Source organism: Heloderma suspectum, chromosome 7, assembly GCF_057233095.1.
Source record: "Heloderma suspectum isolate Gila_16-S chromosome 7, 16-S_ref, whole genome shotgun sequence".
Classification (NCBI taxonomy): Eukaryota; Metazoa; Chordata; class Lepidosauria; order Squamata; family Helodermatidae; genus Heloderma; species Heloderma suspectum.
In genome coordinates, this window is record NC_139464.1 from 52695207 (window position 1) to 52723204 (window position 27998).

The following is a 27998-nucleotide window of genomic DNA, read 5'->3' on the forward strand; positions in this document are numbered from 1 at the left end:
CCCTGGCAGGACAGGGAGAAAGGAGCGAGGCGATCCAGAAGGGATCGTTGGACAAGAGGCCGGTTTTGTCGGGTGGTTTCTTCTCCGCTGACGGTTTTTAAAAAGAATGGGGTGGGGAATAAGCTAAGCCAGCCTTCCCCAAACTGGCGCCCTCCAGATGGGTTCGTACGACAACGTCCATCATCCCCAGCCAGCACGCCGGTTGGGGCTGATGGGCCCTGTAGTCCAAAAACAGGAAGGTGCCAGGCTGGGGGAGCACGCTGGTCGGATGTGATGGGCCCGTAGGCCAAACCCGTCTGGAGGGTGCTAGGCTGGGGGAGCACGCTGGTCGGATGTGATGGGCCCTGTAGTCCAAACCCGTCTGGAGGGCGCTAGGCTGGGGGAGTTCACTGGTCGGATGTGATGGGCCCGTAAGCCAAACCCGTCTGGAGGGTGCCAGGCTGGGGGAGCACGCTGGTCGGATGTGATGGGCCCGTAGTCCAAACCCGTCTGGAGGGCGCCAGGCTGGGGGAGCACGCTGGTCGGATGTGATGGGCCCTGTAGTCCAAACTTATCTGGAGGGCGCCAGGCTGGGGGAGCACGCTGGTTGGATGTGATGGGCCCGTAGGCCAAACCCGTCTGGAGGGTGCCAGGCTGGGGGAGCACACTGGTCGGATGTGATGGGCCCGTAGTCCAAACCCGTCTGGAGGGCGCCAGGCTGGGGGAGCACGCTGGTCGGATGTGATGGGCCCTGTAGTCCAAACCCGTCTGGAGGGCGCCAGGCTGGGGGAGCACGCTGGTCGGATGTGATGGGCCCTGTAGTCCAAACCCGTCTGGAGGGCGCTAGGCTGGGGGAGCTCACTGGTCGGATGTGATGGGCCCGTAGGCCAAACCCGTCTGGAGGGTGCCAGACTGGGGGAGCACGCTGGTCGGATGTGATGGGCCCGTAGTCCAAACCCGTCTGGAGGGCGCCAGGCTGGGGGAGCACGCTGGTCGGATGTGATGGGCCCGTAGTCCAAACCCGTCTGGAGGGCGCCAGGCTGGGGGAGCACACTGGTCGGATGTGATGGGCCCGTAGGCCAAACCCGTCTGGAGGGTGCTAGGCTGGGGGAGCACGCTGGTCGGATGTGATGGGCCCTGTAGTCCAAAAACAGGAAGGTGCCAGGCTGGGGGAGCTCGCTGGTCGGATGTGATGGGCCCTGTAGTCCAAACCCGTCTGGAGGGCGCTAGGCTGGGGGAGCTCACTGGTCGGATGTGATGGGCCCGTAGGCCAAACCCGTCTGGAGGGCGCCAGGCTGGGGGAGCACGCTGGTCGGATGTGATGGGCCCGTAGTCCAAACCCGTCTGGAGGGCGCCAGGCTGGGGGAGCACGCGGGTCGGATGTGATGGGCCCTGTAGTCCAAACTTATCTGGAGGGCGCCAGGCTGGGGGAGCACGCTGGTTGGATGTGATGGGCCCGTAGGCCAAACCCGTCTGGAGGGTGCTAGGCTGGGGGAGCACGCTGGTCGGATGTGATGGGCCCTGTAGTCCAAAAACAGGAAGGTGCCAGGCTGGGGGAGCACGCTGGTCGGATGTGATGGGCCCTGTAGTCCAAACCCGTCTGGAGGGCGCTAGGCTGGGGGAGCTCACTGGTCGGATGTGATGGGCCCGTAGGCCAAACCCGTCTGGAGGGCGCCAGGCTGGGGGAGCACGCTGGTTGGATGTGATGGGCCCATAGGCCAAACCCGTCTGGAGGGTGCTAGGCTGGGGGAGCACGCTGGTCGGATGTGATGGGCCCTGTAGTCCAAAAACAGGAAGGTGCCAGGCTGGGGGAGCACGCTGGTCGGATGTGATGGGCCCATAGGCCAAACCCGTCTGGAGGGTGCTAGGCTGGGGGAGCACGCTGGTCATTTGTGATGGGCCCTGTAGTCCAAACCCGTCTGGAGGGCGCCAGGCTGGGGGAGCACACTGGTCGGATGTGATGGGCCCGTAGGCCAAACCCGTCTGGAGGGTGCTGGGCTGGGGGAGCACGCTGGTCGGATGTGATGGGCCCTGTAGTCCAAAAACAGGAAGGTGCCAGGCTGGGGGAGCACGCTGGTCGGATGTGATGGGCCCTGTAGTCCAAACCCATCTGGAGGGCGCTAGGCTGGGGGAGCTCACTGGTCGGATGTGATGGGCCCGTAGGCCAAACCCGTCTGGAGGGCGCCAGGCTGGGGGAGCACGCTGGTCGGATGTGATGGGCCCGTAGTCCAAACCCGTCTGGAGGGCGCCAGGCTGGGGGAGCACGCTGGTCGGATGTGATGGGCCCTGTAGTCCAAACTTATCTGGAGGGCGCCAGGCTGGGGGAGCACGCTGGTTGGATGTGATGGGCCCGTAGGCCAAACCCGTCTGGAGGGTGCTAGGCTGGGGGAGCACGCTGGTCGGATGTGATGGGCCCTGTAGTCCAAAAACAGGAAGGTGCCAGGCTGGGGGAGCACGCTGGTCGGATGTGATGGGCCCTGTAGTCCAAACCCGTCTGGAGGGCGCTAGGCTGGGGGAGCTCACTGGTCGGATGTGATGGGCCCGTAGGCCAAACCCGTCTGGAGGGCGCCAGGCTGGGGGAGCACGCTGGTCGGATGTGATGGGCCCATAGGCCAAACCCGTCTGGAGGGTGCTAGGCTGGGGGAGCACGCTGGTCGGATGTGATGGGCCCTGTAGTCCAAAAACAGGAAGGTGCCAGGCTGGGGGAGCACGCTGGTCGGATGTGATGGGCACATAGGCCAAACCCGTCTGGAGGGTGCTAGGCTGGGGGAGCACGCTGGTCGGATGTGATGGGCCCTGTAGTCCAAAAACAGGAAGGTGCCAGGCTGGGGGAGCACGCTGGTCGGATGTGATGGGCCCTGTAGTCCAAACCCGTCTGGAGGGCGCTAGGCTGGGGGAGCTCACTGGTCGGATGTGATGGGCCCGTAGGCCAAACCCGTCTGGAGGGCGCCAGGCTGGGGGAGTACGCTGGTCGGATGTGATGGGCCCGTAGTCCAAACCCGTCTGGAGGGCGCCAGGCTGGGGGAGCACGCTGGTCGGATGTGATGGGCCCTGTAGTCCAAACCCGTCTGGAGGGCGCTAGGCTGGGGGAGCTCACTGGTCGGATGTGATGGGCCCGTAGGCCAAACCCATCTGGAGGGCGCCAGGCTGGGGGAGCACGCTGGTCGGATGTGATGGGCCCATAGGCCAAACCCGTCTGGAGGGTGCTAGGCTGGGGGAGCACGCTGGTCGGATGTGATGGGCCCTGTAGTCCAAAAACAGGAAGGTGCCAGGCTGGGGGAGCACGCTGGTCGGATGTGATGGGCCCATAGGCCAAACCCGTCTGGAGGGTGCTAGGCTGGGGGAGCACGCTGGTCGGATGTGATGGGCCCTGTAGTCCAAAAACAGGAAGGTGCCAGGCTGGGGGAGCACGCTGGTCGGATGTGATGGGCCCTGTAGTCCAAACCCGTCTGGAGGGCGCTAGGCTGGGGGAGCACACTGGTCGGATGTGATGGGCCCGTAGGCCAAACCCGTCTGGAGGGCGCCAGGCTGGGGGAGCACGCTGGTCGGATGTGATGGGCCCGTAGTCCAAACCCGTCTGGAGGGCGCCAGGCTGGGGGAGCACGCTGGTCGGATGTGATGGGCCCTGTAGTCCAAACTTATCTGGAGGGCGCCAGGCTGGGGGAGCACGTTGGTTGGATGTGATGGGCCCGTAGGCCAAACCCGTCTGGAGGGTGCCAGGCTGGGGGAGCACACTGGTCGGATGTGATGGGCCCGTAGTCCAAACCCGTCTGGAGGGCGCCAGGCTGGGGGAGCTCGCTGGTCGGATGTGATGGGCCCGTAGTCCAAACCCGTCTGGAGGGCGCCAGGCTGGGGGAGCATGCTGGTCGGATGTGATGGGCCCTGTAGTCCAAACCCGTCTGGAGGGCGCCAGGCTGGGGGAGCACGCTGGTCGGATGTGATGGGCCCTGTAGTCCAAACCCGTCTGGAGGGCGCCAGGCTGGGGGAGCACGCTGGTCGGATGTGATGGGCCCTGTAGTCCAAACCCGTCTGGAGGGCGCCAGGCTGGGGGAGCTCACTGGTCGGATGTGATGGGCCCTGTAGTCCAAACCCGTCTGGAGGGTGCCAGACTGGGGGAGCACGCTGGTCGGATGTGATGGGCCCGTAGTCCAAACCCGTCTGGAGGGCGCCAGGCTGGGGGAGCACGCTGGTCGGATGTGATGGGCCCGTAGTCCAAACCCGTCTGGAGGGCGCCAGGCTGGGGGAGCACGCTGGTCGGATGTGATAGGCCCTGTAGTCCAAACCCGTCTGGAGGGCGCCAGGCTGGGGGAGCACACTGGTCGGATGTGATGGGCCCGTAGGCCAAACCCGTCTGGAGGGCGCCAGGCTGGGGGAGCACGCTGGTTGGATGTGATGGGCCCTGTAGTCCAAACCCATCTGGAGGGCGCCAGGCTGGGGGAGCTCGCTGGTCGGATGTGATGGGCCCGTAGTCCAAACCCGTCTGGAGGGCGCCAGGCTGGGGGAGCATGCTGGTCGGATGTGATGGGCCCTGTAGTCCAAACCCGTCTGGAGGGCGCCAGGCTGGGGGAGCACGCTGGTCGGATGTGATGGGCCCTGTAGTCCAAACCCGTCTGGAGGGCGCCAGGCTGGGGAAGCCTGAGCTAAGCAATGTTATGCAAAGTCACGCCCTGCAAGTGGACCGTTAAGTACTTCGTTGAAAGCAGCTGGACTGAGGCCTGCCGTCCTACACTCCACAGGACTCTTGTACTGTGAGACGGGCTAGCAAGGGCTCGGGTGTCTGGCTGTGACAGTCTTGAGGTCACGTATCCATGCAGACTCTTCTTGCTGCCTTAGCTCTGTGCTTTGGTTGTCATTTGATGCTCAGCATATTATTTTATTTTCCAGAGTGTGTTAGTCTAGCTCAGCAAAAATGAAGAATTCTTCAGCACTCAAGGCGCAATCATATATAAGTTTTGACAGAAAGAAGTCCTAAAACTCCCAGCATCTCCCAGCCAGCCATGTGTCTAAGGGATTCTGGGAGTTGTCAGATTTACTTTTGTCTATACGTGCACAGGATTGCACCCTTAACGACTAACAAATTATGGCATAAACTTTCATGGACTAGAATCCACTTTATCAGATAGGGGGGGCTCACACTCCCTCTCACACACACACAGAATTATAATTCATTTCCATTTGACCCCACTTTACATCTTTTTTGTCTGTACCTGTACCTGTCAACTGAGGATATTTTATCCTCACTTTATACATCTAGCCCATAACAGTTTATGCCATAATAATACATTTGTTAGTTTTAAGATCTTTAAGGAGCCACTAAATGTTGTCATTATTTCATATTGCTTGAAATGGCCATTATGATAGGCGCTGAGGGAGCTTCGTCTATAATTGCAGGTGAACTCTGGAAATCAGTTCAGGCCTGGTGCTCCATGTCAGGGCCCAGGCAGGTGGCACTTACTCCCCCACCAAGACCATTCACTTCCACGGGAGAAAGTAAATGGGCTAAATTTGTAGACACATTTGAGGTTGACAAAAGCTTCTATAATAGTTTCTGGGCTGGGCAGCTTAGGTTTTTCTTAAGGACAACATACCAGAAAAGAACCTGGGTGGGCTTGTTTTTGTTTTATTTGGAGGCCAGTTGCCCCAAGGGGCAACCCTGTTCTTGTTTTTCACTGTTAGTTAAATAGACCACTCTTGAGTCCGCTGCACTAGGCAGCACCCTCTGGACCTGGCAAAAACATTTGGGCTCCATTGCCTAATTTATTCAGGGCTTTGCCCTCAAGCATCAACCAGAATTTGATTTCAAAACTTGGCAACTTGATATTTTGCTGTTTGTTTTATTTGTATGTCTGTACATATCTATATTTTTGTTAGTCACCTTAGGCGTGATTCATAGAAATGGCGGCATATAAATGTTTATAATAATAGTTTTGCTTCCTGGAAAATGTTTATCTTAATTACTGGCTATTTGTTATATCCCATAGGACTCTGTGAGACTAATATGACTTGTATAGCAGAAAGTAAATTGGTTGCAGTCAGGGACAGAGTTGCTTTACCTTCTGAGACAATAATGATTTGAGAGAAAGCTAATAGAGTGAAGCACCAGGCTGCGCAATGGTGAGAAGCCCCCAATCTTTGGTTTGCCCATTCTTTTGCCACTGTGATGCGACTAGGAAATTGTGCTCCATACTTCAGCAGACGTGTCAGCTCAAGCAGTACTGCCCCTGCTTGTTGGGAGAGCCAAGGCAGGGAGAGTCAAGCCTAGCCCTACACAGGCCAGTCCTTTACTTTCCTCCCTCAGCCAAAGCAATAGCTGTCAAACAAAGCAGCTTGAGGTGGCCTTCCAGAGACTGTAGTAAATTTTGATTTCCCTCTCATCTCTTGATCATGCTGGGACGAAAACACAGGGAATGTATATATGTGTATGAAAACAACTAAGCCTGGGCACATGGAAGAACAGCATTTACAAGGAGGAAAAGGTGTTCTGAAGGCAATTACCATTTCTGCGATGTAGAAAAGCAGTTCCATATGCTAGGACAGATGTATTCAAAGAACAGGACACATCTCTAGGCACAATAATTTGTTGTAGAACCTAAAGCAGCATCTTCTGGACAAGGGGTTCACCTTACATTTTGTAATGCGTGAAATTTTATTTATTTATTTATTAAATTTCTTAATCGCCCATCTGGTCGATCACCCAGCCACTCTGGGCGCTGTACGATGGTACAATTTAAAACAGTAAAATTATACATTAAAACATTATTTAAAAATACCCTAACCCACCCCAAATGCCTGCCTGAACAACCACGTTTTCAGTGTGTGGCGGAAGCTCATTAAAGAGGGGGCATGGCGGAGTTCCTTAAGGAGGGAGTTCCACATAGTGGGGGCCACCACAGGGAAGGCCCTCTCCCTCATCCTCACCTGCCTAGCTGTCCTGGCTGATGGGACAGAGAGAAGGCCATCCGAGGCTGATCTTGTTAAGCGGCCTGTCTGGTGTTGCTGGAGGTGCTCCTTGAGATAGGCTGGGCCGGAACTGCATAGGGTTTTAAAGGTCAAAACCAACACCTTGAATTTGGCCCGGAAAACAACTGGTAACCAGTGCAACTCCTTCAGCACCGGAGTGATGTGATCATATCAGTGGCTGCCTTTAATCAGGTGAGCTGCCGCGTTCTGCACCAGCTGCAGCCTCCAAACCATCTTCAAGGATAACCCCACGTAAAGCGTATTACAGTAGTCTAGATGAGAGGAGACCAGGGCATGTACAACTGATAGGAGCAGATGGTCGGGAAGGTAGGGACGCAGCCACTGTATCAGATGGAGTTGGTACAACGCTGTCTGGCTCATGGCTGACACCTGAGCCTCCATGGACAGCTGGGAGTCTAAAATGATCCCCGGTTGTAGACCTGGTCTTTCAAGGGTAGCCGTACCCCATTCAACACCAGGTCAATATCCCCCAACCTCCTCTTGTCTCCTACCAGAAGTACCTCGGTCTTATCAGGGTTCAGCTTCAGCTTATTCCTCCCCATCCAGCCACTCACTGTCTCCAGACATTTAGATAGGGATTCCATGGCCAACCATGGTGAAGATTTGAACGAGAGGCAGAGCTGTGTGTCATGCGCATATTGATGACACCGCACCCCAAACCTCCTGATGATAGCCCCCAACGGCTTCACATAGATGTTAAATAGCATCGGGGAAAGGATGGAACCCTGTGGCACCCCACACGTGAGCGGCCACGGGTCCGACACCTCCTATCCCAGTGCTACCCTCTGGTACCTGCCGGAGAGGAACGACCGTAACCACAGTAATATGGTGTCTCCAACGGCCCACCCCTCCAGGCAGTCCAGGAGGATACCGTGGTCAATGGTATCAAAAGCCGCTGAGAGGTCAAGGAGAAGAAGGAAGGAGCATTCACCCCTATCTAAAGCCCTCCTCATATCATTCTCCAAAGTGACCAAGGCCGTTTCTGTCCCATGCCCAGGCCTGAAGCCCAACTGAAATGGATCTAGATAATTGGCTTATTCCAAGTGTGCCTTCAACTGCATTGCCACCACCCGCTCAATCACCTTGCCCAAAAATGGCAGATTCGAGACTGGGCGAAAGTTGTTCAAAACTTGGGGAGGAAGTTTCTTCCTTAAAGAAGGAAGGCTTCTTTAAGAGCAGTCTTATCACTGCCTCCTTGAGGGCTGATGGCATCACTTCCTCCTCAAGGGAGGCATTCACCACTGCCCTGATCCCCTCACCCAATCTCTCTCTGCAGCTCATAATGAGCCAAGATGGGCAAGTACACAGGTGGTCAGCTTTACAGGTGAAAGCACCTTGTCCACTTCATCAGAAGGAAGAAGCTGGAACCGATCCCACAAAACTGGTTTGCCACAGGCCGCCGCTTGCTCACTAACTGTATTTACGGCGCATGGAATAACACTCCTAATCCAATCAATTATATCTGCAAAGTGCCTTGCCAAGGCCTCACAGGAGGCCTTAGAATGCTCCAGCGGTTCCAGAGCAACTGGACCGACCAGGTTCCAGACCACTTGGAACAGCCTCCTGGAACAGCACTCTGCAGACGCGAAATGATGCTATTGATGATACCCTGCACTTCTTTTCCAAGGATGATCTTCCTAAGGCTACCAAGACTGCCACCCGCTTCATCATCTTCTCTATATCCCTGTAGACTGTGCTGATCCTCTCCTTAAGCAAGCTGGAAATGGGACTCGAAGATACAGAAAGCAGTACCAACTATATAAATTCCTGTATTCTGGTCAGATAAACTACCCCTTTCCTATTGTCCAACTTGCGCTAACCCCTCTTTCTGATGTTGTACTGGACTGGGACAGAAAGGGAAGACAAATTCCTGAGACTTAAATTTGGGCAAGACATAAAGGTTGGGACTGTCCACAGTACAACCTTCTCCATGTAAAAGATGCAGTTTTTACTTACATCCCTAAATTAGAAAATCCTGTGCACCAAGGTGATAGCCTAGGAATGCTATTATCAGTATAAAGAGTCTTGTAGCACCTTTAAGGCTACCAAATTTATTATGGCATCAAGTTTCATGGACTTCCACTTCATCAGATAGTAGTTTTGTAAAGTCTTTAAGGTGCCACAAGACTTTTTTGTTTTTCTTGCAACAGACCAACACAGCTACCCCTCCAGAAATGTTCAGTATAAGCTGTTTTAGTAGAACCTTAATTGGAAACTAGAAAGGCAGGGACATCACAGTCCCATTGTAGAAACTGTTTTCCACAAAACAAAATTGTTTGTCCCATTGTTTTTCCACAATGGTTTCAACCTGTGGAAACCTGACAGGTGGCAGGTTTTTCAACATCACTCCCTTGTGTATATGGAGATGCACTGAAAAATACTTCTTGCTTACTCAGCCCAGAACCCCGTTTATGGCAGATGCTTGCCTGTGCAGTGTGCTACTAAGACTACCTTGAAGAATCTGCAAAAACTCTGGAACTCTTCTTTGTCTTGACAAGTCTCTTTATTGACACACAAGGCAGTAAAAGCCTTCCAAGTACTGATATACACTCTGTGGAATCCCTACACAACAAAACCATGGTATCCCAAACCACCTTGAAGTAACCTAAGCCCATCACATTTTTCTGTTCACCGGAACATGTCAATATATGAATGGGGCTTGGTAGAAACAGAATGATTTCCCTTGGGAACCACAACCTGCAATCCTTTGCTGACAGCTCTAGTAGGCTGGAAACCTTGACCAAAGTGTGTGTGTGTGTGTGTGTGTGTGTGTGTATTAATGGCACAATCCTATGGGGATAGGCGGCCGCAATTCCTCATTAGCTTAAAAAGTCTGGCAGCAAGGGAAAGGCATACAGGAGGCCTCTTGACCATGTCTGTTAGGACAACTGTGCCAGTCTCTGAATCTGGACATAACCTGAAAAAGGTCTACAAAGAGTCTTGTGGCAACTTAAAAACTAGCACATTTATTATGGCATAAGCTTTCATGGTCTACACTCAACTCCATTAGATGGATGGATGAAGCGTTATTCTGTAGCATAGAGGTATACATTGGTGGTGGTGAATTGTAAACAGTAAGGTTAGAGGAAATTGAAATACAGAAAGTACAGACTGAGGTAATTGCCTTATTAGCAGGGGCAATTTTCAAAACAGTTCTGGGGATATCACAGACAACCTTGCACTGGTGAGCTGACGTACAGAATTCAGTAGACAGAATTTGGCTGTTAGCCTTTGAACTGGTGTGTTACGTTCTCTATCCCTGCTTTAGACCATATTTCTCAAGCAACTAATTTATCTTGGACATGTAATTTTAACCAATCATGAACTGTAGTATTTATTCAATTAACATAAAACATGAAAGAACACTTTGAAAACTAGAATCAATTTACTTTGTAACTCATACTATTTACTTTATGCTATTATATAATGTTATATAAGAACTTCCTTTTCTCTACATGCTTAAAGAATAGTTATCTAAAGAAAAAAAATGCATTTTTTTCTTCTGGAACTTGCAACAAGGTCTTAATCTTGGATTTTTGACAGGAACATCAGTTGCTATGGTTACAGCAATATGAAGATCTCTTCATTACAATTTTGCAGCTGTGTTGAGGTGTGACAAAATTCTTATTTCATTAAAAAAAACTTAAAGAATAGGCTATTTAAAATATGCCAAGTCCCTTATTAAATATTTGTTAAAAGAAATATTGTTGTGATAGGTACCATGCCAAAGACAGTTTTTCTAAAATAGATCATAATTTAGTTATTAATATATCCTCTTAATCTGAGGTTTCCAAATTGCATTATTTGTTTTAATTAAGATGCCTAATATTCCTAAATTCCTTCAAGGGTTTTTTTAAAAGGTGTTCTTATGATGCACAAACTTCTCTTGAAAAAACCTTTCCAAAGGGGTAGGGGAGAAAGGTTATTATTTGGCTGTGCTTTTATCTCAGAAGTATCAGATACGATACTTCTTTTTGCTAGAAGTATTCTTGGAGGGTGCTAGAGAAAGGATGAGGTAATTGTATTCGTCTTTTAACTGAAGAGAGAGAAGAACTCTTCTTTTTCTTTTACACATCTAAGCGTCTTGTCTTTTACTTATCTAAGTATATAAATTGGTGCTAATACTCTAGAATCTAAATACCTGTTTTAGACAGAAGTGCCTTGAATTACTGTTTTTACTTAATAGTCTGATCCACAGATCACAAATATAGCAGAAGTCTTAGGACTAAGAGGGTCCTTTCAGTGCCCATGTCACTTCTGCCTACCTCTTTTCACCCACCCCCAACAGCTAGGTCAAGTGCATAGGTAGGCTGTTAGATATAGGGGTTTCTTCCCCATACAACAGCCTGCTGCACATCTACTATGGCAAAATCTGAAACCTGGCAAAATCTGAAAGCCTGCCATTTGAAGTTCAGTACTCTTTTTTAAAAAAAATCCAGAGACTGAAGTAAATAAAATATATCTAATGAAAGGCTACAATTCACTGAAGACTATAAAATATGTCAAAGATCTTTAAAATCCAGAGATGTGCTGGTTGTAGAACATTACTTCCTTCTAAGCAGTAAAGAGAAATGGGAAAAAACAATATTTATTTTATTTATTAGGCAGCTTTAAGGGAATTAATTCTATTTACTCCAACTATGGAAAGGATAATCTCAGAAGCAAAAACCTGCATATTAGTTCTTTTTAAAACAACAACAAAACAGAAATCATACAATTCATGGAGTAAGATATTTTAAGTTAACATAGGAAAGGAAATTTTGAATCTAGAACAATATAAGCTGCAAACATCAACAGAACATGCATGTTTATTATTTAAAGCACTACTGCTTAAAACATTTTATAAATTCCAGGAAAGATTAGGAAACATTAAGAAACCAAAAGCTGTCAAACTCCGTTAAATGCATGTCAGTTTTACTCCCAAAAGATCACTCAAGTAAGCAAAGACACAATCCAGTTGAAAACGCTTCCTGCAATTATCACACACCCATTAGCTGGATCAAATAATTTCCTTAAATTCTTTATTGATGGTAAAGTGATGTCAAATGGGATCTGCAAAGAGAAGGGAAACATGACTAATCAAAAACAAAAAAGATCTTAATTGAATTAGATGGTTTAACCCCAGGACAGGCCCAGTGATGATTCTCTCTTATCAGCAACCATAGCTAAAACAGCACAGAGGAATTCCTGCTGTTGTTGGGAGCTGCCCTTTTTCACCATGTAACTCCACCTTTGCTGAGGCAACTGCACTGGCTGCCCATTAGCAGTCCAGGTTTAAGGTTTTGGTTCTAGTGTACAAATCCCTAAACAACTTGGGACTAGGGGAGAGAGCGCCTTCTCCCTTACCAACCTGCCTGGTCACTGAGGTCATCGGAGGGTATGCTCCTGGTGGTTCCACATGGACCTATGGTCCGATTGGAGTCCACCTGGAGAAGATCTTAAGTGTGGTGGCCCCCTTCCTTTGGAACTCCCTGACCCTGGAGGTCAGGTAGGCACCAACACTGTATTGCTTCCAGTGCCTCCTGAAAACAGTTCTATTGCAGGAAGCATTCCTTGAATGACAGGCCACAGTTTTCATTGGCATTCTGATTTTAATAATTTTAAGATGGTGTTTTAACTTTTTAGATCTTCTGCTATTGTACCTCTCATGTTCACCGCTCTCATGTTCACTGCTCTCATGAACATGCTGTCATGTTCACCTCATGGTCACCGAGGTCATCAGAGGGCATGCTCCTGGTGGTTCCACGTGGACTTATGGCCCCATTGGTGTCCACCCAGAGAAGAGCCTTCAGTGTGGTGGCCCCCTTTCTTTGGAACTCCCTGCCCCTAGAGGTCAGGCAGGCACCAACATTGTGTTGTTTCCAGCGACTCCTGAAAACCGCACTGTTCTAGGAGGCATTCCTTAATTGACCAGCCACGGTTTCTACTGGCATTCTGTGGGGTTTTTTAAAGCATAATTTTAATAAGGTGTTTTAATCTTATTATTCTTTTACTGTTTTATCTGTTGTGTTCACCTCTCCAAAATCTGTCTTAGATATGTAGCGGTATACAAATACTGTAGGTAGGTAGGTAGGTAAACAAACAAACAGGGTTTAGAAGAAAAACCTCACTGGCTGTCAGGAAATGTAGGAAAATGTCAGTGGCAAGAGGATCCTGAGAAGTACAACAGTGATTCAGTTGTAGAAAAGAGCCAGATTCAGAAGTAAGGCTACCTATGGAGCCTGCCCCAGTTGTGCTGGAGACCACAGTGTCCTTGAAACTTAGGAAGAGCTGGGAAACGATCCAACATGCAACAGTATCTACTCTTTTTATGTATTTATGTTTTCAACTTCTAAACTCATAAAAGGGGAATATATTCTCTCCAGACAAAAAAACCTATCTCTGGGAGAAATAGCAGGATATGGAGCTAGCAGTTTCCATAGCAGAACTCTATGGATTGGAAAGGGCACCCCCAGCACCTGCTAACAGAAGGTGAGGTGATTTTTGCTTATCCACCCCCCACAGCTCCCCACAATCTGCTTTGGAGTTTTGGGGGACCATGCAGAAGATGGAAGATGGTACAGGGGGCTGCAGGAGGGACGGAAAATCAACAAAAATCACACAAAAATCACATTAGTGAACACTTCCGTTGGATCAAAGATCCTTCCATGTATGGAAGGGCACCTTAGGATCCAACCCCATATATTTATAGGTCCTTATAATGTTTGGAATGTATTTGAGCTTTGCAAAGGACAGGGAAGGTCAATTTTTAAAAGTTCTTTATATATAAGATGGAAAAATAGCTATATAAGAAGGAATAAAGTCTTTTGCAATACAGTAATACAGGGATCTCCATGCGGCACCTGCAGGCACCACTGTGCCCACAAGACCAGGCTGAGGCACCTGCCAAGCTATTTTCCACATCTGAAAGTGAATAGAGTGATTCCTCCATTTAGTTGTGCAGGGCAAAAAAGCCCCCCCGCCGCCAAAAAACAGCTGGGGGGGAGTCCACATCCCACCAAGGACACTTGGGGCAACAGGGTCCTTGGCGGAGGATGACCTTCGCCCCCCTCCAGATGATTTCTCCCTCCCTATTAAGCCAATAGATGAATTGCTCCATTAACTTAAATGGGGGGGGGGGAGAAAGAGGAGCCAGAGGGAGGGAAGGAAGGAAAGAGGAGCCAGAAAGGGAGAGGGACGGAAGGAAAGGAAAGGAACGAAGAAAAAGAAAGAAAAGACAGAGAAAAAGAAGGAAAGAGGAACCAGAGAGTGGGGAAGGGGAGTAGAGGAGCCAGAGAGACAGAAAGAAGGAAGCCAGCCAGCCAGAGAGAGAAGAAAAGAGAGACAGAGAAGCTAGAATGAGCAGTACACACACAGAGTGCATATGCACACACACAAACACAGATAAGGGGGGGGTGCTTATGACTGGCCCTCTGCCCCCTTACAGCAGTCAATTTGTGGTGGCACTCAAGCCATTTTTTCAAAATGCCAAATGCACCCACAGACCCAAAAAGGTTGGAGTCCCCTGCAATAATCTTTTCCATTAAATCCTTCCATAATCCTTCCATAATCCTCAATAAAATAATATATCAGAAGGTAATCTTAGACCAGCTTACACTATGTGAATGACTGATTTCATTTCATACTCTGTGCCTGAAAAAAGGCTTATATTCCTGGCAATAAAGAAGTGGAATTTATATCTGGGCTAATAGAAACATTTTCCAGTTTTGAATGTGATTATACTTCTTTCTTAAAAATCAAAAGCAGTAAAAAAAAATACTATGGAAGAATTATATATTTGATAAAATTGTTTTTTAAAAATCCAAATAACGTACCTCTGTGAGTGGTGGTGGCTGATCTGGGCCAACAGACAGCAATACTTTTATTTCAGAAAAACACTGTATGACCATTTCCTAAATGTATCAAAGAAAGAGAATACAAATGCTATTATATCATATGGTTTCAACATACTGTGTTTGGTAGAATTCTTTGGCGAGGTAGTGATGTGTGAACAACCAGCACTGTCAGTCCTGGCTCTCAAAAATTATTTGGTTTTTTCCAAGTGTTCCTGCTAAATTGCTTGAAAAACTGCAAGGGATTTTTTGAACATTCAAGAAGAACCTGGAAAAATCCAGATGAGTGTGGCATGCTTCCCCCTCTGCAAATGAACACAGAGAGGCCTTGCAGGAACATGTTCACGGGGACCATTTCCTGCTGGGGATCAGGGGTATGTTGTTTTCTCTGCCTCCTGAATTGAAGTGGGAGGCAAAGCAAACTGCAAATCTTATGCCCCTTCTGCCATCATTCACGCCAAGGAGCATGGGCTAATCATTTTCTCTGCCTCAATTCAGGCAGCGAAGGAAACCACATATGTCATGATCTCCAGCAAGAAATGATGGCCCTGATATGCTCAAGAGCATCATTTCCAGTGAACACAAGTTCTCCTGCATTTAGTGAGTTCTTCCACTACCAATCACTCCCTCCCACTTCACAAAGATAAGGGCTTTTTGCTTGGGAAGGACAGGAACAGTCAGAAGAGGGGCAGGGAAGAAGGCCATTTTGTGCTAGACCCAATTCAACAGTTCTGCACCCAAACTGAACTGGGGGGTGCGGGGGGAGGCTTTTTGAGCAGTGTTAACTTCATGTTCTGAACTTTCTTTCTTCCCCATTGAAGATCATCCCACTCATTAATTTTTTGTTCAAATATATTTCAAAGTTCAACAGCGCCGTTGAAATCCTAGGCTGTGTTCACATGTCACACTAGCCCATGGTGGTTGGCAGGCCATGCAGGGTGGGTTGTTTCGCACACAAACCACAGTGGGTGGTTAGCGCACCCACCACACGATCGGGCAAACAACCAACATCGGTGGGTTGTTTGCCTGATTATCCCACTCAGTCCTCCACCCAGCATCCCAGGGGACCTGGTGGCAGACTCGTCTTGTCCCCTTCTTGGCTCTGAATGCAATTGTGATCGGGGTTGGGTCCCTTTTTAAACATTTTCATGACCAGGAACCATTTCCCGCATTTCCCCGCAACCGGGAATTGTGTGCAAATGGGAGCTCTTTTTATTTTTTTTCCTTCTGTTTCCTGATGCTGCACAGGTGCACAGCAGCAGGAAACTGACGGATATGAGCTTGCTTCCCCTTGCCCCCCTGCACGTTGCCTAAGTATGCAGGGGTGCTGGCAAGGAAAGCCAATATCCAGCCCTGCAATCGTTGCCTCTACTTTGCTGCTGTCAGCTGTCAGTTTTGACAACTGTCAAAAGCAAGGCAGAGACAGCAATCCCTATGGGGAGGTGGGAAACTGCCCAGTTTCTATTGAAGAGGTGGGGTGGATTGCACTGGAATTTAAAGTTGCCCAGTGCTGAAAATTGGGGAAGGGGGGCAAAATCCACCCCCCAGCCAACTACTGTGTTGCCCCAACAATCCTGCGGGGGCTTGGATTTCACCCCCAATTTTTGGCTTTTGTCTTGGGGGGAGTCACAGCCCCTTTGGTGCAAAAAGGGCTGCAAAAACAAAAACAGAAAATTGGGGTTGGGATGGATGAAATCCACTCCCCACCAAGGACCATGTTGCACCCACAGTCCTTTGTGTGTGTGGGGGGGGGATTTTGCCCTACCCCACCCCCAATTTTCGGCATGGGGCACCTTTAGATTCCAATGCAATCCAATGGGATTTAAAGATGCCCACTGGAATGCATTGGAACCTAAAGGTGGGGGGGATGTTTTTTGAGGGGGGAAAGAAGAGCTGGGTGGGGACAGGGAGTGGATGCCCAAGTGTGGGACTTCCCTGGGGTGCTGGCCCACCCCAACACAAAGGGGGACTGCACAGGTAAGTGGGTGTTTAAGACCCTTCTCTCACCCTCGGGTGGGAGAAAGGATAAGCATCTTAAACACCCACTTACCTGCAAGATTCCCCTTTGTGCCAGGATAGGCCAGCACCCCAGGGGAGTCCTACACTTGGTTATCTACTTCTCGCGTCCCCCTCCTTTCCATATTTTTATTTCCTTTCTTCATCCTGATCTTGTGCCAGATTGAAACAAGGAACTGGGGGAAAATTGTAGCACCCTGTTTCTTCTGAAGAAGCGGGGGTGCCAGGCATGGGGAGGGGTTGGGACCCCTCCTTGTGCTGGGCACCCTGCATCTTCAGTAGAAACGGTGCTTTCCCACCTCTCTATAGAGATCACTGTCTCTGCCTTACTTTTGACAGCTGACAGCAGCAAAGCGGAGGCAGCAATTGCAAGGCTGGATATCGGCTCTCCCCACCTGCAACCCTGCGTGTTTGGGCAACATGCAGGGGTGCAAAGGGGGGCAAGCCAGTATCCTTCAGTTTCCCACTGCTGCCCACCTGTATATCATGGGGGAACTGTAGGGAAAAAAAAATAAAAAGAGCCCCATTAGCATACATTCCCTAATTATGAGGAAGTGCAGGAAACATTTCCTGGTCCCATTTTTGTGCAAAAACAGTACTGGGAAAATAAGAAAAAAAGGGACCTGACCCCGATCACAATTGTGGGGATTGGTGGGGGTAAAGGGGGTGGGTGACAGCCCCTCCAAGGTGCAGTTTGGGCTCATTGGAGGGGCTGTCACTGTTAAGGGAAAAGGGGTATGGGCAGTGGCTTGGCCATGATCACGGCTCCACTGGGCAAGAACAGCAGGGGTTTCCACCGGTCTTGCCAAGCAGCTCGTTGCCTGATGCCCTTTACCTATGATGGGCTGGCAGATGACCTGCGAACCAATCATGGGTAAAGTAAACCGTACTGCAGACCATGGGCACTCAGGCTGGGTTGTTTGGGAAAAACAACCTATCCTGAGAAGCACAGCCCAGGTTCGCACAACATGTGACATTTCTTTGGGAAAACAAACCATTATTGTTTAGCATGTTGTGTGAACTCAGTCAATGTCTCTACTCACATCCTTAAGCAGTCTGGTAGGAATGAGAAGACCCCAAGCTTACTTAGCCAGCTTCTGTACCCCCAAGCATTTCTTCAACTATACCCGGTAGATAATACTGAACCATCAGCTATTTCATTAATGGCCATTGTCATGAATCACTAATGTCCATTAGTTTGTAGGTGTATGGCACACTTCCATTTTAGCCAATGAAATAGGCCAGGAGCTGAGGATATCATTTCTAAAAAGGCCATCTTGAAAGACATGCAACTCTTCCATTACCCCACCCCCCAAATATCCTAATCACTTTCTTTGCAGCCATCTGACAAAAGAAACTAAATTGCTGTATTTTCATGTAGTCAGTTTCTGGAAACCCCAGTCTAACAAAGTAAGAAATGATAATTAGACGGTCATCACAGAACCGAGAGGAGCACAGTAGAGCCTGGGTTCTAAGCTTTTCATTAATAAGGAAAGAAACCAAAACAATTATCACATTAAAATAAACGCTGAATTCAAGCAAAGGCAAGTAGTTCTCAAATCTTGAAGACATGATCACGAAGCTCTGCGTTTGAACCTCATGTTTTTCATGTATAACCAATTTAAGGAATTAAAGTGACAAAATGTAAGCTACACAGTAAAACTGAAATATACCTGTAAAGTGGACAAATCTGTGTTTAAAGGATTTCATAAGCCATTCACATTTGGAAATCATTTCCTCATATTTGTTTCTGTTCTATATTTGTACCATATATGAAGGGCCTCCACAAATCAGTAACTAAAATTCAAACATTCCTGATGTGACAACTCAGTCCAAACTATTTGCACCCACATGATAGCCTGGAATACAGTCATAAGAGCCCAGCAATACTATGTCCACACTACTTTCAGTGTCAAAGCACTTGAAAATATGTATAAAATTCCACAGTGAATCAAAATAGTCTTTAAAAAGGAACACCATCTGCCATTTAAGAGTACCGTACTATATGATTGGTTGAAATATTTGCCATCCAAGCCTTTCAGAATACAGCTTTTCAATAATGAAAGCAGGGAGCTGTTGTCTGTGCTGTCACAATATCCATCAGATGAAATGCCAGCACATGCATCATTAATCATTTATTAGGATAGATATAAAAAACCTGTCACATGATAAATGTCTCCTACTTTGAAAATAAATGTTACTTTTCTTTGGCATTCATCAAGGAGGAACTGTACTGACACCACTCCACTCCACTGATATTATCAGAAAGAGATTGCGAAGAAATCTCTGGACCGTTTCTCTTGATTCTTTGGGTAAGAAAACCTAATCCAGTCTTGTTAATAAAAAGTCTAAGAAATATGGTTGACCAAAAAAAAAAAAATACATCCCTTGTTCTTACACCAAACTTCCCTTGTTTTTACTCCTCTCCCATTAAAAACAACAACCTGTGCCCATCTGCCACTGAGAAAGGCAAGCACTTTTTAATTAAGGTGAATAAACTAATGCTTAATCAAGATGCTGAATCACTTCTGTTGGCTGGTGAATCTGATGATCCTGACAGAGATCTGCAACCTGTTTTGAATGGGGTCACACTCCCACAAAGCAACTGTTTTGGAGCATTCCTGGATCCAGTGCTACTCCTAGATGCTCAGGTGAAGGTGGATGCCAGGAGTGCCTTTTACCAACTTCATCAGGTATGTCAACTGTGCCCTTTTCTGAAGAAGTCAGAACTGAATTCTGTCACACACTCTACACATCTCCATCTTATGCTACTGTACATTGGGCTTCCCTTGAAGACAGTCCAGAGTCCTCAATTGTCCTAGAATATGGCCACTAGGTTTTGTTTTTTTCTGGATCTAGGAGAGCAGATCATATTAGACTACTCCTATACCATTTCCACTTGTTTCTGGCTCAATTCAAGATCCTGGTTTTGACCTTAAAAGCCCTAAATGGTCTAGCGTCAGGTTATGCCTGTACAAACCTACCCCAAAAGTTGGTTTCACTAATGATGTCCTTCTCCACATTCTCCCACTGTCAAGAGGTGAATGGGTATGCACCTCATCTGTTGTGACACTCTGATTATGGGATAGCCTCCCCAGAGAAATATGCCTGGCCCTATTGCTGCCCACGTTTAGAACTGTACAAAGTATTCCAAGTGTGGCTCTCTGTAGATTTGTAGAGCAGCGTTACCATACTGGCACTTTTGTTTTGATCCCTTTCCTGATAACTTCTAAACATGCAATTTGACTTTTTTCACTGTTACCACACACTGGATTGACATTTTCATTGTGCTATCCACTACAATCCCAAGATTTCATTTCTGATCACTGCCAGTTGAATGCCCATTAGTGTATATGCGAAGTTAGGAGTGATAGGAACTTGGCCAACTGAGCCCAGACTTTGCCCACCTCACCCCCATTGAGGTGGTGTGGGTCAAGCTGAGCCAGCTGAGTGCTCATCCCTATCTGTCAGAGGAGTGAAAGGAGCCAACTTGGCTTTGCTGAGCCTCCCGGACTGGGAAGGTCCACATGCAGTGAAGCAGCTGCATAGGGGAATACCGATCTGTGATGATACCACAGGGATTCCTCTCCCGATTTTCTCCCCTACCCCCAGAAGGAGTGGGGCTTGTGGACAGTGTGAGACAGTGGCAGTGTGGACAGGACTGAGGGGGCAGAGCCCCCGGTGGTGGCACAAGCCTCCACAGATGGGATGCAGAGCCTCTGCTGGTCAGATTAGGGTTAGGCTGGAGGTTCAGCACCGCTGCTATAGGAGGACCCACCTTCTTATCGCATGACAGATAATTTTACTTAGGGCTTTTGGTGAGTGATTTTGCCAAAAAAAAATTGACAGCCCAAATATGCAGTGTCTACCACAGCACCCCTATCCACATGCTTGTTGAAACTACAGAATTTTTAAAAGGTTATGTGGCAGGATGTAACTTTGCAGAAACCATGCTGGTTGTTTTTCACAAGAACCTCTGCTGCTTTTTATAAAGAAAACAACATGCTATATCCCAAGCATGGAATTCAAACATGTTTTTAATGAAATAACCCTAAACTAAGACAAGCACTTTAGGAAATACCTCTTCTGTGTTAAAAAGCAATGTAGTTGCTCAAAAGTAACAACCATTAAACATAGCTGCCTTTGTCAGGGCAATGGTCTCCTGAAATGTAGTACTCAAATCAGGATCAGTCTTAAGAATGGAGGTCTCTGGAAATGTGAAAAAGAGCATATATTATAGACTTGAGGAAATCCCTACAGAAAAGGTAGAAACAAGCAAGCAAGTGAAAGATTATTAAGGTATATAAGAAGGGCTAATTATGCCTTGAAGTAGATGAAAGCGTCACGTGCAGCATTTCTTTCTCCATAACTTTGTTGTTGTTCAGTCGTTCAGTCGTGTCCGACTCTTCGTGACCCCATGGACCATAGCACGCCAGGCCTTCCTGTCCTCCATAACTTTACCACATCACAAAATACAAAAATATATGCCATGCAAATGGACTATCATATGAGTGCTTTCTGAACAATTTGTCATTACGTACCTTTGTTTTTTCATCTAGTGGCACCTTTGCCATATTTGTTTTGGATCCTGTCGAAGCTAAACTTCCCTGTATTTCAGATGCTACTTGAGGAGTCATCACTGATTGCATTAACAATTCAATTTGTTGCTTCAGATTGGACAACTGTTCACGTACTGTAATAACACTGAAAGAACAGAATGATGTTAATACTATACAATAGTATTATAGATATTGTACGGGTATGAAGTAAAATTTACCTCCTTCAGTAATATAGTTAATTTCAGACTTCAGAATTTCCCTTTTTATTGCTTTCTGAACGAGGATGGTTTTCTTAGGTGCCTCTAAATGTTAATTACAGGTACGAATGTTGGGAGAAATCCACAACGGATTCAAATGAGATTAGATTTCTGTGAATCTGACCTGTGGATTCTGAAGCGGACTGGCTTTTTCCCAGTTGCGCAGACTTGTGGACAAGGCTTTTTTTTTTTTTTAAGGGGGGGGGATTTGTGCAAATACACATTTGCAAATGAACAAAATTCTTGTACAAAAAATCCAGTTCCATCAATGAGCAGACAGTGGAACGAAAGATGCCCGACAATCCATGAAACACAGATGGGACAGATTTAACAAAATCTGTACATCCCTACTTACAGGTGTGCTTTTGTATGGCTGTGGTCAACAGGGATAGTTGTAGGAGCTTCAGGAGCAATGAAGACAACCCATAGGACAGGAAGAAGAATGGCTAATAGTAAAAGAGTCCGGTAGGGACCTGAGCAGAGCTGCAGTAAGATCCAGGAAGGGATAGTGGATGGGGTGGAGCCAATGGCTGTAATATATAAGAGCAAGCCTCAGAAGCAGGCAAGAGTCAGAGGAGGAGGATGTGAGAACGTTATGGAGGAGAAACATGTAGGAGGCAGAAAGGGTAGGCTCAAGAGTGGGTGACTGGGCCACATGGAAAAGGAGCAGGGAGGCTATAGACATCTGGTGCTTGCAAGAAGCCAAAAGTGGAGAAAGGGACAAGGGATTCAGTCTCCTGGGACTGGCAGTGGAAATGGGACACCACAGAATGGCAAGAAGTGCAGGTGAGGATAGTCCAAGGCTTAAGAGAAGGTGTTACTCAGAGCCATAGGAGAACCAGTGTATCATTTGCAGGATAACTACCACCCAAAGAATTTAAAGCAGCCTTTCCCAACCTGGTGGCCATGATGGCTGAGAATGATGGTAGATGCAATCCAACACATTAGGAAGGCTCTGAGTTGGGGAAAGTTGGAGTCCCCTTTAGGACAGAAAACTATGGAACCTTACAATGTGGAGCTGCCTCTGCCTAGCCTGGAACTGACAAAGGCTTAATTCTGCAGCAGAACACATAAAGGCCCAAATCAGATGAGAAGAGCCAACGGCGCAGGTCTTTCCAATGGAACTGGCACCCTCTCTCATGCTAATTCTGTGGGAAACATCCATGCAATATGTCTCACCAATTGTGAACATTTAAACACTGTAGCAGCACTGTGGGATAAAACCACATACAAACAACTTTCATGGCACTGCTATAACATGTAAATACCACCTTAGTTGATGCTCATGTAAAGTTTTTACTCTCTGACATTTCCCATATTCTAGAAATTTCTGTGAACATAGAATTTAGAGAGGAAGTATCTGTAGCAGAGGTTTGAAAGAACCAAAATTTAAATGGCAATAGTAATTATGCCTGGGAAATTATTTTTTAATTATTTGTTTAGTGTAGTGTAGGTTGTTTAGATACCACTGCCTATTAGATTATACCATGCTTTTCTGACAACTTGTTGTTGTTCAGTCGTTCAGTCGTGTCCGACTCTTCGTGACCCCATGGACCATAGCACGCCAGGCCTTCCTGTCCTGCGCTCTCTCCCGGAGCGTGCTCAAGTTCATATTCATTGCATCCGTGATGCTATCTAGCCATCTCATCCTCTGCCGTCCCCTTCTCCTTTTGCCTTCAGTCTTTCCCAGCATCAGGGTCTTTTCCAGGGAGTTTTCTCTTCGCATTAGGTGGCCAAAATATTGGAGCTTCAGCTTCATTATCTGTCCTTCCAAAGAGCAGTCAGGGTTGATTTCCTTTAGGATGGACTGATTTGACCTCCTTGCAGTCCAGGGGACTCGTAAGAGTCTTCTCCAGCACCACAGTTCGAAAGCATCAATTCTTCGGCGCTCAGCCTTCCTTATAGTCCAGCTCTCACAGCCATACATTACTACTGGGAAAACCATAGCTTTGATTAGACGGACCTTTGTCGGCAAGGTGATGTCTCTGCTTCTTACTATGCTGTCTAGGTTTGCCATAGCTTTCCTCCCAAGGAGCAAGCGTCTTTTAATTTCATGGCTACAGTCACCGTCTGCGGTGATCTTGGAGCCCAAGAAAGTAAAATCTGTCACTGCTTCCATTTCTTCCCCTTCTATATGCCAGGAAGTGATGGGGCCAGATGCCATGACCTTAGTTTTTTTAATGTTGAGTTTCAAACCAGCTTTTGCACTCTCCTCTTTCACCCTCAACAAGAGGCTCTTGAGATCCTCTTCGCTTTCTGCCATTAGGGTGGTATCGTCTGCATATCGGAGGTTGTTGATAATTCTCCCGGCAATCTTAATTCCGACCTCTGATTCATCCAACCCGGCATTTCTCATGATGTACTCTGCATATAAGTTAAATAAGCAGGGTGACAATATGCAGCCTTGTCATACTCCTTTCCCAATTTTGAACCAATCGGTTGTTCCATCTCTGGTTCTTACTGTTGCTTCTTGACCCTCGTACAGGTTTCTCAGGAGACAGGTAAGGTGGTCTGGTACTCCCATCACTTTCAGAATTTGCCACAGTTTGTTGTGATCCACACAATCAAAGGCTTTCGCGTAGTCAATGAAGCAGAAATAGACGTTTTTCTGGAATTCTCTTGCTTTCTCCATGATGCAGCGAATGTTGGCGATTTGATCTCTAGTTCCTCTGCCTCTTCGAAACCCAGCTTGTACTTCCGGTAGTTCTCGGTTCGCATACTGCTGAATCCTAGCTTGTAGGATTTTGAGCATCACCTTGCTGGCATGTGAAATGAGCGCAATTGTGCGGTAGTTTGAACACTCTTTGGCGTTGCCCCTTCTTTGGAATTGGAATGTAAACTGACCTTTTCCAGTCTTGTGGCCACTGTTGAGTGTTCCAGATTTGTTGGCATATTGAATGCAGCACTTTAACAGCATCATCTTTTAGGATTTTAAATAGCTCGGCTGGAATACTGTCATCTCCGCTAGCTTTGTTGTTACTAATGCTTCCTAAGGCCCACTTGACTTCACTCCCTAGGATGTCCGGCTCAAGTTCAGTGACCGCACTATCATGGCTATCAGGGACATTCAAATCTTTCCTGTATAGTTCTTCTGTGTATTCTTGCCACCTCTTCTTAATCTCATCTGCTTCTGTTAGGTCCCTGCTTTCTTTGTCCTTTATCATGCCCGTCTTTGCACAAAACGTTCCCTTGAGATCTCCAATTTTCTTGAAGAGATCTCTAGTCTTTCCCATTCTGTTGTTTTCCTCGATTTCTTTGCATTGTTCATTTAAGAAGGCCTTCTTGTCTCTCCTTGCTATTCTCTGGAACTCTGCATTCAGTTGGGTATATCTTCCCCTTTCTCCCTTGCTTTTCGCTTCCCTTCTTTCGTGAGCTACTTGTAAAGCCTCATCAGACAGCCACTTGGCTTTCTTGCATTTCTTTTTCTTTGGGACGGATTTCGTTGCTGCCTCCTGAACAATGTTACGGACCTCCGTCCATAGTTCCTCAGGCACTCTGTCTATCAGGTCTAATCCCTGAAATCTATTCCTCACCTCCACTGTATATTCATCAGGGATATGATTTAGGTCATACCTGAAAGGTTTAGTGGCTTTCCCTACGTTCTTCAATTTAAGCCGAAATTTTGCAAGAAGCAGCTCATGATCTGAGCCACAGTCAGCTCCAGGTCTTGTTTTTACTGACTGTATGGAGCTTCTCCATCTTTGGCTGCAAAGGACATAATCAATCTGATTTCGATATTGACCATCTGGTGACGTCCATGTGTAGAGTCGCCTCTTGTGCTGTTGGAAAAGAGTGTTTGCTATGATCAGCATGTTCTCTTGGCAAAACTCTATTAGCTTTTGTCCTGCTTCATTTTGTACACCAAGGCCATGCCTGCCTGTTATCCCGGTGATTTCTTGACTTCCTACTTTAGCATTCCAATCCCCTATGATGAAGAGGACATCTTTTTTTGGTGTTAGTTCTAGAAGGTGTTGTAGGTCTTCATAGAACCGATCAACCTCAGCTTCTTCGGCCTCAGTGGTTGGGGCATAGACTTGAATTACTGTGATGTTGAATGGTTTGCCTTGGATTCGTACTGAGATCATTCTATCATTTTTAAGATTGTACCCCAGTACTGCTTTTCCCACCCTTTTGTTGACTATGAGTGCTACTCCATTTCTTCTAAGGGATTCTTGCCCACAATAGTAGATATGATGGTCACCTGAATTAAATTCACCCATGCCTGTCCATTTGAGTTCGCTGACTCCCAAGATGTCGATGTTCAATCTTGCCATCTCATGTTTGACCACCTCCAGCTTACCTTGATTCATTGATCTGACATTCCAGGTTCCTAAACAATATTGTTCTTTACAGCATCGGATTTTCTTTTCACCGCCAGACACATCCACAGCTGAGTGTCCTTTCGGCTTTGGCCCAGCCGCTTCACTCTTTCTGGCGCTACTTGGAAATACCCTCTGCTCTTCCCCAGTAGCATATTGGACACCTTCCGACCTGAGGGGCTCATCTTCCGGCGTCATCTCTTTTAGCCTTGTGATACGTTCCATGGGGTTTTCTTGGCAAGAATACTGGAGTGGGTTGCCATTTCCTTCTCCAGTGGACCACATTTTGTCAGAACTCTCTGCCATGACCTGTCCGTCTTGGGTGGCCCTGCACGGCATAGCTTATGGCTTCACTGAGTTACGCAAGCCCCTTCGCCACAACAAGGCAGTGATCCATGAAGGGGTCTGACAACTTAGATTAGATTTAATGTTAGAAAGCCTATGAATATTTCAGGATTTCTACTGGAATTGAACTATTTCTTCAGCTAGTTTCCCACTGGTTCATAGGTACTACCACTGCTTTCCCATTTGATATATTCCATAATTTCTGGCACCTGAGTTCCAGCCTAATTTTTAGCATGTGTTTTCTGCCTCACTTGTCATTACTTCTAAATTTTCCCACCATTGTACCAGCACTGATAACAGATTACCTTCTTTGGTAATTTTTGGCTGGAATTCACGGTGCCATCTTTGGTGTTTTGTACACTCACTATAGCCTCCACTTCCCATGGCAGCCCCTCATGCCCCCGCTAAAAGTCATTCCTGAAGTGCTGTCTGCTCATATATGGGGCTCTTTGGTCTTGGCTATTCTTTCAAACACTGATAAATGGTTATTCTGTCCATGGCATTTATCATTTGACCAATATATTTGCACTAATTATCCACAGCATGTACATAAAAAATGTCCTTACATCTGAAATATAACATGCAGCAAAATTAACAGATTGGATTAAGTTACCTATTCAGTGGGATCCACAAATAACCACAATACACACTGGATGAATTGAAAGACTTGATGCTGGTTATTTTGACTGGTTTTGTATTGTAAGCAAAAATGAACAAAACCTACACAAAAAAAGAAATATACACAATATAAACACTTTCTATTTCAGTAGTAGTAGTAACAACAACAACCACATATAGATTAGTATGTCTATATATTCTAAGAATTAAAGGAAAAGTGTTTGTAAATTTAGTACCTACTTATCCATCCAACAGACGCAATTGATCTCACAGCTGAACGTGCAAAGCAGTAACTAATCTGACAACCATTCTGGGGCCTCTACCCACTAAACCTGGAATTATTTGCACCTTGTTTTTCCTTGTTGGTCTTCAGCCCACCTGCAGCCAGGGCAGGGGGGCAGGCCTAAGAGTCTAACTGGTTCACTAGGAGACCATTCCTGAACCAAGGGGACAAAGATGAACTGGGGAATCCCACGTTCTACCTGAATTACTGTAACATGTTTGGTTGTCTTTTAATGTATGATTTGGTTAGAAAGGAATGTGGGAAAAGGCACAACATGCATTCACATTTTGCTGCATATGTACAGTATTCGTTAAAACATGATTTATATTAAAAGAAATCCCCAATTTTAATCGTACCATAGTCTCTCCTTCTTTTGAAGATTTTTCCAAAGATGGAAGGTACCACTGCACACAAAGCTCCCTGATGGGAGTACTGATTGCCTTGTTGTCCGAATGCATGTCCACGGCAGAACTACAAGCAACACTGGAAAGTACTCTAATTGATGATGTTCTTCGAGACACTGCAACTGATTCTAGGGTTGGCTAAATACATATAAAACCAAGCATAAGATTATTGTTAAATAATTGTCTTGATATAAAAAAATATTTTTAAAACTTACACATTGTTTTAGTCAATCTGCATCATATTTCAGGGCTGTTACAACTACTATGCAGCTAGCTTATTTCCATAAAACTGAAATCTCCATGTTGCTTGAAAAAATTATCTTTTTTAAGCAACATAAAACATTTGAATAAATATGTTTTCATGAATAATCGGAAGTCTAATTAAAACAGGTTGATACCTAAATT

At 46.9% G+C, this 27998-nt stretch overlaps 1 protein-coding gene and 1 long non-coding RNA gene across 2 annotated transcripts in view; one reads left to right on the plus strand and one right to left on the minus strand.

Annotated features, from left to right (window-relative positions):
- Positions 1-2: 2 nt before the first annotated feature.
- Positions 3-27993, plus strand: LOC146339781 (uncharacterized). Its single transcript, XR_014784353.1, has 4 exons — positions 3-58; positions 19031-19120; positions 19278-19501; positions 27569-27993. It is a non-coding gene; the product is annotated as an uncharacterized LOC146339781 (long non-coding RNA).
- The window catches only part of CFAP54 (cilia and flagella associated protein 54), a 202841-nt gene continuing 184290 nt past the window's right edge, over positions 9448-27998 (minus strand). The window contains exons 66-70 of the mRNA XM_084810218.1: positions 27546-27731; positions 26902-27008; positions 21350-21512; positions 14775-14852; positions 9448-12012 (exon numbers count right to left, since the gene is read on the minus strand). Of these exons, the coding sequence (XP_084666344.1) occupies positions 11893-12012; positions 14775-14852; positions 21350-21512; positions 26902-27008; positions 27546-27731 (654 nt within the window). The 3' untranslated portion in view covers positions 9448-11892. The remainder of the gene's footprint in view (positions 12013-14774; positions 14853-21349; positions 21513-26901; positions 27009-27545; positions 27732-27998) is intronic.